Below are 17,296 nucleotides of genomic sequence, written 5' to 3'. Positions count from 1 at the left end.
ATACTTTTCTCTGCTGGTATTTCCTGAGGAAGGCTGGCTATCGTTTAGTCTTTGTCCTTTTTTTAAATTAGTTTTATGCCTTATGTTTTATATTGTTACCTTTTTAAATCCTAGTTGAAGCAAAAAAAACTATTTAAAAAAGCAAAACTTGTGTTGCAAAGATGTCCATAATGAAATTAATTAAATGGCCAGATGAAAGTATGTTGCAATACAAATTAATGTTATGTATGATTTTTCTTACTGTAGCTTATGTAGAAGAGTCAGTCCTACAAGTGTTGATCCTGGCTATCCTTCTGGGTCTTTATTTCAAAAGAAATACCAATCACTCAACAATTTAAATGAGATCTAATGGATTTAGATTTAGCTTCCACAGTGGTGTAGTGCATTCTGTCCAAGTGTCGGTTCAAGTTTTCAGCACTAAAGTATCTGCAGGTGGATGTGCAGTTCAGTTTGTTCAGTACATACAATTTGGCATGAGTTTTTTTTTGTCCATGTGGAGGGTCCTAGTTTGAATCAGACTTGGCTGACATTTCCAGTGTTAACTGTTACAGTGTACAGCATGGCTTTAATTCTAGCCGTTGAACAATCTTGTATGCACAAAGTACAACTTAGTGGCTTGGAAATAGTTGATGCTTGCATCATAAACTGTCAGATCTTGAGAACCACCCGTCATCAGGTCTGTGCAGAGCTGCTATTTGGGAAACTGTTTCTAAAGGCTTTATGTGAAAAAGAAAGGCTTATTTCAATTTTTGGGCTGCAACGTTTATTTTAAATTAATCAAAATAACTGTGTCGCTTAAGAGAGCGGCCTTTATACAAGGGTGACCTTTATTAGTATTACGATTTTCAAATGCTGCAATATTTTATTTTCAGAAGTATCGCGGTTGCTTATTTTCTGTAATACAGTAGCCTACCTGTCTGTAGCAGCGTGTGTGGCTAACCTACTTTGACTACAGTACATTTATCGGTGACAGTTACTGAGACCCTATTAGGTGGGAGTTGGAAGGTCAGGGGAGTACTGTACCAGCAAATCAGGAGTGTGTATTGGTTGTTAAGGGGCGGGACAATGCTGATGTGGCAGTTAAATCCAAGAGTGTGACGTAGATGTTTTTCTGCACCAAAAATTACCTCAGAATATCAGTTTGATTTCTGTAAAAACTACAATATATCCTACTCAGTTATTTTATTTCTCACTGTAACTTGCTTGTTTGTAATTTCTCTGCAAGAGAAACAGAAACTACATCTTCTCATAGATAGTAAGCACATTTGTTTTTATTTGTACGGGATTGAGTACAGGAATTACAACTGAACTAACAACAAAACAACAAAACCACCTGTAAGAACTTCAGAACGACTGCTGTGCTGTACGTAGTTTACGTAGTACGTAGGTATCACCTGTGCTGTTAACCTTTTCAGTGCCAAGGAGATTGTAGTGCAGTCCACAGCAACACCCTCGCGATTTGTATAGGGGTAGAGTTGTGGTGGTGTTTTTTTTTTTTTTTTTCTCTCTCAATACACTGTTTCTTACAGTAGCTGGGAATACTGTTTCTTACAGTAGAGGGGTGTATGGTTCCTTACAGTAGAGGGGTACAATGTTTCGTTTTGCCTTTATTGAAAGTACACTACTGATAAGCTGTGTCCAGTACTGGAATGACTGGCTGTTTTAGATGAGGAAAGATTTCACCGATCTGGCTGAACAGGGTTGTCTCGTCACTGGAAGCTAATGGACTGTTATTGATGGATGTCTTGTTTGTGAATGTGTGTTTCTCATTGTCCCTCCATCCCTCCCTCGCTCTCACTCGCTCTCTCGCTCTCTCTCTCTCTCTCTCTCTCTTTCTCTCGCTTTGAAGGAGAGACAAAGAGAGCCTTCAGTAATTTCCTCTGCCTCTGTCTTCAGTATCTCTGGTAGTCCGTCCACATAAAGTACCTGTGCTGAGACCTGGAACTGAGGAAGCTACATTTTATATTCTGCTACCTTCATTTTTTTTTTTTTTTTTTTTTTTTTTTTTTTGCCTGAGATTAAAGGTGAAAAAATGTAATTGCTTTTACATTTCCGGGCTTCACTCTAGAACGTATCTGTGGAGAAAGCAACCTGAGGGATTGCATATACAATAGCTTTTTTCTTATTTTCGTGGAGCAATTACGCTTTTAATGGAAGGACTGTACCACGGTAAATTTGCATCTTTTGTTACTGTGTTTTAACAAGTCGTGTATGTCCAGTACAAAGATCTGAATATGCAAGAATAGGCGTTTTAGAAATAGGCTTTGAATTATTGTATGTCCTGAGTGTCCTCTGCTTCACCTCTCATTTGCTGTTGCTGTACTGTACGTGTGCTGCATGGGGGTCACTAGCTGTCATCTGTTTTGAATCTCACCTCTCATTTGCTCTACTGTACATGTGCTGCATGGAGGTTACTAGCTGTCATCTGTTTTGAGTCGCACCTCTCATTTGCTGTACTGTACGTGTGCTGCATGGGGGTCACTAGCTGTAATCTGTTTTGAATTGCACAGTTGCATTTGTCCTCTTAAAAGGGAAGCCCCGCATTGACACAGTCTACTGTATCCTTTGAAGTGTTAAGAGATTGAGACTGAAATAGCTTGTTATCACGGAATGCAAATCGTCAGTAGGAATAATACAGTAGCTGTGTTGTATAAGTTTTGGCAGTCTTCAGTATTTTGAAAGCAGCAGGAAACCATATTATGCTTCCAGGGTCTGTAGGATGACAGTACCTTATTATCTTATTGCCTTGGATTGTAATTTTATCCTTTTTCCATTAAATGAGATGTTTTGGGGAAAAAAGAAACTTTCATGTTTTTTTTTTTTTGGGGGGGGGGGGGGGGGGGTTGCAGAACTAATGGAATTGTAAAACCTATGGATTTGGTGGTTCTCAATTCCATCTTTTTTAGTTATATTTGTTTGAGTTTGTTGTAAAACTCTTGGGTAGTGGGAAAGTGGCAGAACAGTTTTGAGACAGCTTGCACAAGTCTGGTATTTTTTGTACGCTATAAATAATGTACAACACAGATATATTCTCTCGATTTCATTTACATTATCTTTCTCATCACTTAACTTGTACCTATAAGGTGCTTTTGAATGCTTAATACCTTTTATTAGAAATAACTTTCCAAACCTTTCCACTTTTTTCTTGTGTCTTGTATGGGTGAGAAAAAGGTAGCATGTGTTGGAAGCAGTGCTTTTTTCTGAAGCTCACTAAGCAGGTTCTCGGATCCTAAGGGATTCCTGCTGACCTTCTCCGTGTCCGCACTGTGCAGCACGCGCAGACCCCATTCTCTGCCCCAGGCTCTTTGTTATAAGATGAGAAGATGTTGGCCTTGTGGAGCATTGAAAGTTGAGCTGGGATGGGAGTGGAACCAGCTGGTCCTGAGGCGCTCTTTTGGAAATGAAAAGGATATCCTCTAGGTCTTGGTGCACGTCTAACTATGGGGTTAATTCAGGGAATACTCCTCCAGTTAAAAAATAAAATAAAATAATTATCTAAGGTTTAACTGTTAAAAAAAAAAAACAGAAAAAACAGAAAAAACAAACAAACACACATATACATGAATATCTGGGTGAAAAACATTGCTACTGCTATACAGATAGATGATGCAAAAATCTGTATTGAGAATGCTGTAAAATCGGTGTACTGTACAGTATCTGTTAAATCAGTTGTGTGGTTCTTGTCGAAGAATAGGTAAAGTTAGTTTACACTTACAGATGAGAATTGTGGTGCGTCCCATACTGTACTTGGAAGTGACACAGGTGATGTTCTCATAGACTGCTGCAGGCTTCTATTGGGGTTCTGTTGAGGCTGTATTGATGTATGTCTATCCAGCACCCGGAATGTTCGGAAGTCTGCGAGCGTGGGGATAGCGTAGGTGGACTCTTTGAAGTGGAGAGTATTATTTTGCATTTACAACAGCAACACGATGCATTGTCAAGCTCCCTGTAGCCTGCCACTGGGTGACACGATGCATTGCCAAGCTCCCTGTAGCCTGCCACTGGGTGACACGATGCATTGCCAAGCTCCCTGTAGCCTGCCACGGGGTGACACGATGCATTGCCAAGCTCCCTGTAGCCTGCCACGAGGTGACACGATGCATTGTCCTTCCACGGGGTGACACGATGCATTGCCAAGCTCCCTGTAGCCTGCCACGGGGTGACACGATGCATTGTCCTTCCACGGGGTGACACGATGCATTGCCAAGCTCCCTGTAGCCTGCCACGGGGTGACACGATGCATTGTCCTTCCACGGGGTGACATGATGCATTGCCAAGCTCCCTGTAGACTGCCACGGGGTGACACGATGCATTGCCAAGCTCCCTGTAGCCTGCCACGGGGTGACACGATGCATTGCCAAGCTCCCTGTAGCCTGCCACGGGGTGACACGATGCATTGCCAAGCTCTCTGTAGCCTGCCACGGGGTGACACGATGCATTGTCCTTCCACGGGGTGACACGATGCATTGCCAAGCTCCCTGTAGCCTGCCACTGGGTGACACGATGCATTGCCAAGCTCCCTGTAGCCTGCCACTGGGTGACACGATGCATTGCCAAGCTCCCTGTAGCCTGCCACTGGGTGACACGATGCATTGCCAAGCTCCCTGTAGCCTGCCACGGGGTGACACGATGCATTGCCAAACTCCCTGTAGCCTGCCACGGGGTGACACGATGCATTGCCAAGCTCCCTGTAGCCTGCCACTGGGTGACACGATGCATTGCCAAGCTCCCTGTAGCCTGCCACGGGGTGACACGATGCATTGTCCTTCCACGGGGTGACACGATGCATTGCCAAGCTCCCTGTAGCCTGCCACGGGGTGACACGATGCATTGTCCTTCCACGGGGTGACATGATGAATTGCCCTTCGACGGGGTGACACGTTGCATTGTCCTTCCACAGTGTGACTTGAAGCATTGGCAAACTCCCTGTAGCCTGCCACGGGGTGACACGATGCATTGGCAAACACCCTGTAGCCTGCCACGGGGTGACACGATGCATTGGCAAACACCCTGTAGCCTGCCATGGGGTGTAGCTTTCACATTTCTACTTCTGCCTCGCCCTCTGTTTTTGTGATAGAACTGGAACAAGGGCCTATAGTATGTATGCCTGTGGGTATGGGCTGGAAACAGTTCAGTTGGTCTTCTTAATGAAATAGTAATATCCCTTAATCTACTGTAAGCCAGCAGAAGTATATGCAATTTTCTACAAGGGGCCTAAGTCCTGACATGTCCATTGGACTCGACACAGCGTTGGATCTGCAGTAGTTGGGACCATCCAGCACTGTACTGAATTCATTTTCAGAACAGTTTCTTGTAATCTGTGAGTGCTTGTGCTTTACAGTAAGGATCAGCTCTGTTTTAAATATCTCTTGATACTTGTCCTTTGCAGAAAAAACTGATGTAACTGCTAACAATGTCATAATTACCTTCCCATGAGGCACTACGGCTTCTTACTTCATTATAGGACATTATCCAGTGCATTTCTGTTCACCCTCTTGACTCGTGGGTCTTGGATGTGTGCTCTGCCAGTATGATGCTTTGGAGAAGTGTTTCTCATGGGAGCCAAATGTTTTGTCTAGTACTGTACAATGCTACATAGTGAAGGTCATCTTTCAATAGGCTTTCATGCTGATAACAAAATAATAACTAAATACATTCTCTGAGCTAAAAATAATAAACCAAATAAGGTAAGAGAAGGGTTCTATATATTGCAGAGATGGAAGTAAAACTACTGTTGCACAGCAGTCTCACCCATTCCGGGTTTTACTACGAGCTTGAGAGGATCTGTGCACACACTGTGTGCTGTAATAGCTGATCATATTGAACGAGAGGATCTGTGCACACACTGTGTGCTGTAATAGCTGATCATATTGAACGAGAGGATCTGTGCACACACTGTGCTGTAGTAGCTGATCGTATTGAACGAGAGGATCTGTGCACACACTGTGCTGTAATAGCTGATCATATTGAACGAGAGGATCTGTGCACACACTATGCTGTAATAGCTGATCATATTGAACGAGAGGATCTGTGCACACACTGTGCTGTAATAGCTGATCATATTGAACGAGAGGATCTGTGCACACACTATGCTGTAGTAGCTGATCGTATTGAACGAGAGGATCTGTGCACACACTGTGTGCTGTAATAGCTGATCATATTGAACGAGAGGATCTGTGCACACACTGTGCTGTAATAGCTGATCATATTGAACGAGAGGATCTGTGCACACACTGTGCTGTAATAGCTGATCATATTGAACGAGAGGATCTGTGCACACACTGTGCTGTAATAGCTGATCATATTGAACGAGAGGATCTGTGCACACACTATGCTGTAATAGCTGATCGTATTGAACGAGAGGATCTGTGCACACACTATGCTGTAATAGCTGATCATATTGAACGAGAGGATCTCTGCACACACTATGCTGTAATAGCTGATCATATTGAACGAGAGGATCTGTGCACACACTGTGTGCTGTAATAGCTGATTATATTGAACGAGAGGATCTCTGCACACACTATGCTGTAATAGCTGATCATATTGAACGAGAGGATCTCTGCACACACTATGCTGTAATAGCTGATCATATTGAACGAGAGGATCTGTGCACACACTGTGTGCTGTAATAGCTGATCATATTGAACGAGAGGATCTCTGCACACACTATGCTGTAATAGCTGATCATATTGAACGAGAGGATCTCTGCACACACTATGCTGTAATAGCTGATCATATTGAACGAGAGGATCTGTGCACACACTATGCTGTAATAGCTGATCATATTGAACGAGAGGATCTGTGCACACACTATGCTGTAGTAGCTGATCGTATTGAACGAGAGGATCTGTGCACACACTATGCTGTAGTAGCTGATCGTATTGAACGAGAGGATCTGTGCACACACTATGCTGTAATAGATGATCGTATTGAACGAGAGGATCTGTGCACACACTATGCTGTAGTAGCTGATCGTATTGAACCAGAGGATCTGTGCACACACTATGCTGTAATAGATGATCGTATTGAACGAGAGGATCTGTGCACACACTGTGCTGTAGTAGCTGATCATATTGAACGAGAGGATCTGTGCACACACTGTGCTGTAATAGCTGATTATATTGAACGAGAGGATCTGTGCACACACTATGCTGTAATAGCTGATCGTATTGAACGAGAGGATCTGTGCACACACTATGCTGTAGTAGCTGATCGTATTGAACGAGAGGATCTGTGCACACACTATGCTGTAATAGCTGATCATATTGAACGAGAGGATCTGTGCACACACTATGCTGTAATAGCTGATCATATTGAACGAGAGGATCTGTGCACACACTATGCTGTAATAGCTGATCATATTGAACGAGAGGATCTGTGCACACACTATGCTGTAATAGCTGATCATATTGAACGAGAGGATCTGTGCACACACTATGCTGTAGTAGCTGATCGTATTGAACGAGAGGATCTGTGCACACACTATGCTGTAATAGCTGATCATATTGAACGAGAGGATCTGTGCACACACTGTGCTGTAATAGCTGATCATATTGAACGAGAGGATCTGTGCACACACTGTGCTGTAATAGCTGATCATATTGAACGAGAGGATCTGTGCACACACTGTGCTGTAATAGCTGATCATATTGAACGAGAGGATCTGTGCACACACTATGCTGTAGTAGCTGATCGTATTGAACGAGAGGATCTGTGCACACACTATGCTGTAATAGCTGATCATATTGAACGAGAGGATCTGTGCACACACTATGCTGTAATAGCTGATCGTATTGAACGAGAGGATCTGTGCACACACTATGCTGTAGTAGCTGATCGTATTGAACGAGAGGATCTGTGCACACACTATGCTGTAATAGCTGATCATATTGAACGAGAGGATCTGTGCACACACTATGCTGTAATAGCTGATCATATTGAACGAGAGGATCTCTGCACACACTATGCTGTAATAGCTGATCATATTGAACGAGAGGATCTCTGCACACACTATGCTGTAATAGCTGATCATATTGAACGAGAGGATCTGTGCACACACTGTGTGCTGTAATAGCTGATCATATTGAACGAGAGGATCTCTGCACACACTATGCTGTAATAGCTGATCATATTGAACGAGAGGATCTCTGCACACACTATGCTGTAATAGCTGATTATATTGAACGAGAGGATCTCTGCACACACTATGCTGTAATAGCTGATCATATTGAACGAGAGGATCTCTGCACACACTATGCTGTAATAGCTGATCATATTGAACGAGAGGATCTGTGCACACACTGTGCTGTAATAGCTGATCATATTGAACGAGAGGATCTGTGCACACACTATGCTGTAATAGCTGATCATATTGAACGAGAGGATCTGTGCACACACTATGCTGTAGTAGCTGATCGTATTGAACGAGAGGATCTGTGCACACACTATGCTGTAGTAGCTGATCGTATTGAACGAGAGGATCTGTGCACACACTATGCTGTAATAGCTGATCGTATTGAACGAGAGGATCTGTGCACACACTATGCTGTAATAGCTGATCGTATTGAACGAGAGGATCTGTGCACACACTATGCTGTAATAGCTGATCGTATTGAACGAGAGGATCTGTGCACACACTGTGTGCTGTAATAGCTGATCATATTGAACGAGAGGATCTGTGCACACACTATGCTGTAATAGCTGATCATATTGAACGAGAGGATCTCTGCACACACTATGCTGTAATAGCTGATCATATTGAACGAGAGGATCTCTGCACACACTATGCTGTAATAGCTGATCATATTGAACGAGAGGATCTGTGCACACACTATGCTGTAATAGCTGATCATATTGAACGAGAGGATCTGTGCACACACTGTGCTGTAATAGCTGATCATATTGAACGAGAGGATCTGTGCACACACTATGCTGTAATAGCTGATCGTATTGAACGAGAGGATCTGTGCACACACTATGCTGTAATAGCTGATCGTATTGAACGAGAGGATCTGTGCACACACTATGCTGTAATAGCTGATCGTATTGAACGAGAGGATCTGTGCACACACTATGCTGTAATAGCTGATCATATTGAACGAGAGGATCTGTGCACACACTATGCTGTAGTAGCTGATCATATTGAACGAGAGGATCTGTGCACACACTGTGCTGTAATAGCTGATTATATTGAACGAGAGGATCTGTGCACACACTGTGCTGTAATAGCTGATTATATTGAACGAGAGGATCTCTGCACACACTATGCTGTAGTAGCTGATCGTATTGAACGAGAGGATCTGTGCACACACTATGCTGTAATAGATGATCGTATTGAACGAGAGGATCTGTGCACACACTATGCTGTAGTAGCTGATCGTATTGAACGAGAGGATCTGTGCACTCACTGTGCTGTAGTAGCTGATCGTATTGAACGAGAGGATCTGTGCACACACTATGCTGTAATAGCTGATCGTATTGAACGAGAGGATCTGTGCACACACTATGCTGTAGTAGCTGATCGTATTGAACGAGAGGATCTGTGCACACACTATGCTGTAATAGCTGATCGTATTGAACGAGAGGATCTGTGCACACACTATGCTGTAATAGCTGATCATATTGAACGAGAGGATCTCTGCACACACTATGCTGTAATAGCTGATCATATTGAACGAGAGGATCTGTGCACACACTGTGTGCTGTAATAGCTGATCATATTGAACGAGAGGATCTGTGCACACACTGTGTGCTGTAGTAGCTGATCGTATTGAACGAGAGGATCTGTGCACACACTGTGCTGTAATAGCTGATCATATTGAACGAGAGGATCTGTGCACACACTATGCTGTAATAGCTGATCATATTGAACGAGAGGATCTGTGCACACACTATGCTGTAATAGCTGATCATATTGAACGAGAGGATCTGTGCACACACTATGCTGTAATAGCTGATCATATTGAATGAGTTCAAGACTTTCTGCATCGTGTTGCATCTTACTGTTTGATTTTTAGTAGTATCTGGAGTTGAAGTACAGTACAAGTGGTCAAACTGTTCTATTAAAAACAGTACAACAATAGGCCTACATATACTAATATTGTTGTTATTGATAACTGAAACATTAGGACAAAAAAAAGAAAAGGTTTTGGGATCACTTGGAATTTTATATGAAGCCTGTTATTCCGTTAATGGGCTTCAATTCATTCTCTGTGCACCCAAAACCTTTTTTTGACCTGATGAAAGTATGTAAATGGAGTCATCTTCACTGCTCCCTGCCTAACAGACAGAAGCTGAAAGCAGCCCTGGCCAGAGTGAACTCTTATATTCTGACAGATGGGCATGACAGGTCAGAGCTGCTGTGAAAGAAGAGCATGCAGTAATGCAGCAAGACCTGTCTATTAAACATAGTCTTCCAGTGTTTTGACAAAGCTGAAACTAGCCTGCTCTAGCTGAACTTGTTTCTTCATATAGTATTGTTTTTGTGTATTTACTGTAAATTTAGTGCCCATGAACGTCCAGCAATGGGCAAGATGATTTCCTTAAGATGTTAGAATTGAAAATAAAGCTTACATAGTATCAATACTGTGCACAGTGACATGTTGAGTCGTGTAATAGGAGTGATTCAGTTGACACAGGTGTATTTACTCAGGCATGTGTTTTTAATGATTTGATAAAATATGCGCTGTGTCTCCATTATAAATCCCATGCGTGCTAAAGTTGTTTTAGAGGGGCCCAGATGTCTGTTCATCAAAGGGAGCAGCTCATCGCGGGGCTTATTGTTTAAAAAACAAAGTTCAATAGCTGCTGGTGACCCTTCGACACTAGACTTATTACATTGCCTTTGTTCTGAGATTCCAATTGCAGGAGCTCATTGCTAACAGAGAACCAAAACCAATTCAGACACTACAGGTGTACAGCTCAGGTCAAGAGTTTAGCATCAGATAGAATTTTAGGAATGAGGCATTAATAAAAAAATATGAAATTGCAAGTGTCTACAGGAGGTCGTAATAGTAGTACTGTATTTCATGTTAGATTTTGAAATGTCACATTTTCGTTTTTGGCTGTTTTTCGTGAAATATATGGAAAATTACAGATCGCTACGGAATTCAATATGTTAATGTAACATTATTCAGCAGGCTTTTATTTGACTTTATGAAGCGAAATGAGTTAATTCTATAGGTTGATACAAAACTTTTGGCCATAGCTTTGCAGCACCTTCTTGTTTTAGAATGTTAATATAATACTGCTGAGAGCAAACCAATTAGGGTTGTGCTGTTGGTGTGTGACTGTAATACCCCTTCTGCACTGGAACATCCGACCCGTGAGGGCTCAGTACAGTAGGGGTACGGGTGCTTCTCCACTGGTACATCGGACCCATGAGGGCTCGGTACAGTACGGGTGCTTCTCCACTGGTACATCTGACCTGTGAGGGCTCGGTACAGTACGGGTGCTTCTCAACTGGTACATCCGACCCATGAGGGCTCTGTACAGTAGGGGTACGGGTGCTTCTCCACTGGCACATCCGACCCGTGAGGGCTCGGTACAGTACGGGTGCTTCTCCACTGGCACATTCGACCCGTGAGGGCTCGGTACAGTACGGGTATGGGTGCTTCTCCACTGGTACATTCGACCCTTGAGGGCTCGGTACAGTACGGGTACGGGTGCTTCTCCACTGGTACATTCGACCCTTGAGGGCTCGGTACAGTACGGGTATGGGTGCTTCTCCACTGGTACATCCGACCCGTGAGGGCTCAGTACGCTATGGGTGCTCCACTGGCACATCTGACCCGTGAGGGCTTGTTACAGTAGGGGTATGGGTGCTTCTCCACTGGCACATCCAACCCATGAGGGCTCGGTACGGTTATGGGTAGTTCTCTACTGGCTATTTGTCGAGCCGAGCGAGAACAAAACCGTGAAACTTCAGCCTCACAAGACATCTGAAACAGGCTGTGAGCGGAGTCAGGGGTGGGGTTAAGGGTTTTCGTCACTGTATTGCATCAATCAGTACAGTCCACAAAGAGAAACAACAAACAACATGACGGGCAGCGAGTGTGATGAGAGAAAAGTACAGCCTTGTGGTGCTGAGGAAGTGCAGACTCTAGTTTCTCTGTGGGAAGATAGAAGTGTTCAGGAACATCTGGAGACAGAAACAAGTTTATGCCCACATTTCTGACAGTTTGAAGCAAATGGGCATAAACAGTGGGTACCTTTTATTACATTAATATAAAGAAAAAAAATGCAGGAAAAAATACTAAATATATTTACAAAATATATAGTAAAACAAAATCCAGCCGTACCATACATACAGCTACGGCTCTCGCTGCACTCACACAGCTTCTTTTTTAAGCACCCAAACAAAAACCAAAAGACAACTATCCTTAAAATGGGATATATTTTTAAAACCTTCTGTTATCCAGGTGTAGTGTTGCAGTGAGTGATCTTATCCGTGTGTAATGTTGCAGCGAGCGAGCTTCTCCTGGTGTGTAATGTTGCAGCGAGCGAGCTTATCCTGGTGTGTAATGTTGCAGCGAGCGAGCTTATCCTGGTGTGTAATGTTGCAGCGAGCGAGCTTATCCTGGTGTGTAATGTTGCAGCGAGCGAGCTTATCCTGGTGTGTAATGTTGCAGCGAGCGAGCTTATCCTGGTGTGTAATGTTGCAGCGAGCGAGCTTATCCAGGTGTAATGTTGCAGCGAGCGAGCTTATCCAGGTGTAATGTTGCAGCGAGCGAGCTTATCCAGGTGTAATGTTGCAGCGAGCGAGCTTATCCTGGTGTAATGTTGCAGTGAGTGACCAACAAACTCCAAACTTGGTAGTTTTCGTTCCAGTAACAATGGGATACAGATATGTGAAAATGGTGATGTTTTATAAAACAAGATGGCCGTTGGTTATACATTTACATTTGAAATTTAAACCTGCATCAGTTGACAAACAATTTACTTGACTAACTCCAAACCCCACAAGCATCTTCAATGATACTGTATCAGTACAACTGACTTTTTAAAAAAATGGTGTTGACCTAAAAGAAAATGGCTGTTTGACGCTTTTTTTTTTTTTTTTTTTTTTAAGAAACATTTCGAAATCATCATCTTGGGAACCGGTGAAGCGATTGATCTGACACTTGGCATATATCATCAGCATCCAAACCCGCATCAAATTTGCGAAGCAGAGGTTTCTGCGATAAAATTAATGTCGAAATGGCTGCCACAAACTTTAGTGAAATGCACCCTTAACAGCAAACTGCTGCTATCTGAACACCGTTTGACCAACAGACACCAAACTTGGTAGTTATTGTCCCAGTAACAATGGAATACAAATATGTCAAAATGGTTATGTTTTATAAAACAAGATGGCCGCCAGGTGTACGTTTACATCTGAAATTTAAAACTGCCTCAGTTTGTGGCAGTTAACTTGCTCCATAAAGTGGGTGTACGTTTCCCCCATTGGCTCATTCAGATATCCACTCCTCCAATCTCGGAGCTCCTTGGAAGCCAGTACCGGTATTAAAGCTGGCTGGCTAGGCCAGGAGAAGACTCCCTTTTCTCGTGAGGAATCCATTTTACAAATAACAGCATATTACTTATTACAGTGTAACTAACTTTTATTTTAGATAAATACTGGTGCATCCATTTACTCTTTTGATAATCTTGTACTTTGTCTAAACCTTTCTTTTTTGTTTACACTGTTACTTGTTTAAGTTTAGTTGCTGTTCCAGGTCTGTTTATGGTTGTTTTTGTTAGCTTGTTCAGTCTCCATTTTGTTCCTGATTCTCCTGATACATGGCTATTCACCACTCAACCCAGTACTACTCAACAGACTCATCATTTTCTATGATCGCTATTTTTTCATCAACCTTCATCCATCATCATCAGTACAGGACTCTATTCGGGACTTCATTATTTGTTAGTGAGATTATTCCTTTTCTGTTTGCTGGTTTTTTCTACTTTACTTTGATTCTTTGGTTCCTGTAGTTTTGGTTTGTTCTTTTGTTACTTTGGATTACATGTGCACTGCTTCCCTGGACTTGTTGGGCCTAAATTTCATTTATCATCCATTGCCATCAAGACTGTCTTTGTGATTGGGTTCCCTGTATAATTATTCATTCACCTTTGTCTCTTTTGCCTGTCGGGGTGTTGGTTTTGTATTGCCGTGGTGTTTGTGTGGGGGAGTTTATTGGAGGCCCCCCGGACACCGCATTCATTTCGCTTTAGTGTTAGTTTGTTTGGATGTTTGTTTAGTTCACGTTACTTTCTTACTCACCTGTACCTTCCACTAAATGTTCTCTGCAATAAGTTGTTGTCCTCATATTTCATTTATTACATTATAGTTTACAACAATAAACCGTTTGTTTGTGAAATTGACACTTCTGACATCCCTGCTTTTGCTGTCTGTCACTCTTGCTGACTTAGTTAGTTATAGATATTGGGCCAGTAGCATCTCCTTAGGGAGGACAGTACAACTGCTTCTCAGTTGTGCAGTGATCGTTACAAGTTGACAGACAGTTTACTTGATTAACTCCAAACTTCACAAGCATCATCCTTGACACTAGACTTTTAAGAAACTGATTTTAAACCGAAACGGCCAAATGACGCATTTCTTCTTGAAACCTCACGAAATCTTCTTCTTTGGAACCATTGAAGTGATTGATCTGACACTTGGGAAATATTGTCACCATCCAGACCTGCTTGCAAAGCAGATGTTGCTGCGATACAATTCAATAGTAAAATGGCTGCCACAAATTTCACCAAAACACACCCTTAACAGCAGACTGCTTTTATTTGAAAACCGCCTGACCAACAGACTCCAAACTTGGTAGGCATCTTTCTGGTGACAGCGGAATACAAATATGTCAAAATGGTTATTTTTCATAAAACAATATGGCTGCCATTCTTACATTTTCTTCTTGTATTTAAAACTGCTTCAGTTTAAAAACGGTTCACTTGATTAACTCCAAATTTGAAAACCATCGTGCCTGTGTCGGTAAAATTTACATTTTCAAAAATGGCATTTGTGCGTTAAACAAGATGGCTGCCTGGTGCATTTTTGAAAAAAAAAGTTCAAAATCTTCTGTGGAATTGTTGAAGTTGCTGATTTTAAACTTGGCACACTGAGAACTAAACACGCTTAGATAGGTACTGATACTGGGGCTTGGGAGCTGTAAAACTGCCTGGCAGTTCTAGTTTGTTTATTTATTGTAGTGTTATGATTTATTCATTATATGTCGATGAAAAGCCATTTATTATTATTATTATTATTATTATATTATTATTATTATTATTATTATTATGTTTATGGTTACTACGAAAAACCGCTGACATTATTTGTTGTTGAAAATGCGTAACTGCTGACGTATTATTTGTTGTTGACGCATTTAACTGTACCGAGTGAGACGCATATCTGAACTGTGCAGTTAACGAGTGAGACGCAATCTGAACTGTGCAGTTAACGCTGAGACGCATATCTGAACTGTGACATAACGAGTGAATTATCTGAACTGTGACAGTTAACGAGTGAGACGCATATCTGAACTGTGACATCTGTTGACAGTTAACGAGTGAGACGCATATCTGAACTGTGACAGTTAACGAGTGAGACGCATATCTGAACTGTGACAGTTAACGAGTGAGACGCATATCTGAACTGTGACAGTTAACGAGTGAGACGCATATCTGAACTGTGACAGTTAACGAGTGAGACGCATATCTGAACTGTGACAGTTAACGAGTGAGACGCATATCTGAACTGTGACAGTTAACGAGTGAGACGCATATCTGAACTGTGACAGTTAACGAGTGAGACGCATATCTGAACTGTGACAGTTAACGAGTGAGACGCATATCTGAACTGTGACAGTTAACGAGTGAGACGCATATCTGAACTGTGACAGTTAACGAGTGAGACGCATATCTGAACTGTGACAGTTAACGAGTGAGACGCATATCTGAACTGTGACAGTTAACGAGTGAGACGCATATCTGAACTGTGACAGTTAACGAGTGAGACGCATATCTGAACTGTGACAGTTAACGAGTGAGACGCATATCTGAACTGTGACAGTTAACGAGTGAGACGCATATCTGAACTGTGACAGTTAACGAGTGAGACGCATATCTGAACTGTGACAGTTAACGAGTGAGACGCATATCTGAACTGTGACAGTTAACGAGTGAGACGCATATCTGAACTGTGACAGTTAACGAGTGAGACGCATATCTGAACTGTGACAGTTAACGAGTGAGACGCATATCTGAACTGTGACAGTTAACGAGTGAGACGCATATCTGAACTGTGACAGTTAACGAGTGAGACGCATATCTGAACTGTGACAGTTAACGAGTGAGACGCATATCTGAACTGTGACAGTTAACGAGTGAGACGCATATCTGAACTGTGACAGTTAACGAGTGAGACGCATATCTGAACTGTGACAGTTAACGAGTGAGACGCATATCTGAACTGTGACAGTTAACGAGTGAGACGCATATCTGAACTGTGACAGTTAACGGGTGAGACGCATATCTGAACTGTGACAGTTAACGAGTGAGACGCATATCTGAACTGTGACAGTTAACGAGTGAGACGCATATCTGAACTGTGACAGTTAACGAGTGAGACGCATATCTGAACTGTGACAGTTAACGAGTGAGACGCATATCTGAACTGTGACAGTTAACGAGTGAGACGCATATCTGAACTGTGACAGTTAACGAGTGAGACGCATATCTGAACTGTGACAGTTAACGAGTGAGACGCATATCTGAACTGTGACAGTTAACGAGTGAGACGCATATCTGAACTGTGACAGTTAACGAGTGAGACGCATATCTGAACTGTGACAGTTAACGAGTGAGACGCATATCTGAACTGTGACAGTTAACGAGTGAGACGCATATCTGAACTGTGACAGTTAACGAGTGAGACGCATATCTGAACTGTGACAGTTAACGAGTGAGACGCATATCTGAACTGTGACAGTTAACGAGTGAGACGCATATCTGAACTGTGACAGTTAACGAGTGAGACGCATATCTGAACTGTGACAGTTAACGAGTGAGACGCATATCTGAACTGTGACGGTTAAACGAGTGAGACGCATATCTGAACTGTGACAGTTAACGAGTGAGACGCATATCTGAACTGTGACAGTTAACGAGTGAGACGCATATCTGAACTGTGACGGTTAAACGAGTGAGACGCATATCTGAACTGTGACAGTTAACGAGTGAGACGCATATCTGAACTGTGACAGTTAACGAGTGAGACGCATATCTGAACTGTGACAGTTAACGAGTG

The 17,296-nt window shown here is 42.4% G+C and overlaps 1 protein-coding gene across 16 annotated transcripts in view; it reads left to right on the top strand.

Annotated features, from left to right (window-relative positions):
* Positions 1–17,296, top strand: part of LOC121313706 (focal adhesion kinase 1-like) — a 186,153-nt gene that overhangs the window by 26,802 nt on the left and 142,055 nt on the right. The window contains exon 1 of one of the 16 annotated variants that reach the window (XM_041246520.1): positions 2,098–2,169. The exons of 13 other annotated variants lie outside the window; for them this stretch is intronic. In XM_041246520.1, coding sequence (XP_041102454.1) covers positions 2,151–2,169 — 19 coding nt within the window. In that variant the 5' untranslated portion in view covers positions 2,098–2,150. Of the gene's footprint in view, positions 1–2,097; positions 2,170–13,268; positions 13,288–13,526; positions 13,549–17,296 lie in introns of those variants that run through there. 2 more of the 16 variants (XM_041246522.1, XM_041246521.1) reach the window with 2 other exon arrangements.

Source organism: Polyodon spathula, chromosome 3 (genome assembly GCF_017654505.1).
Source record: "Polyodon spathula isolate WHYD16114869_AA chromosome 3, ASM1765450v1, whole genome shotgun sequence".
Taxonomy (NCBI): Eukaryota; Metazoa; Chordata; class Actinopteri; order Acipenseriformes; family Polyodontidae; genus Polyodon; species Polyodon spathula.
Note: the sequence above shows the minus strand (reverse complement) of the source record. Positions and strands in the feature narration are given on the sequence as shown.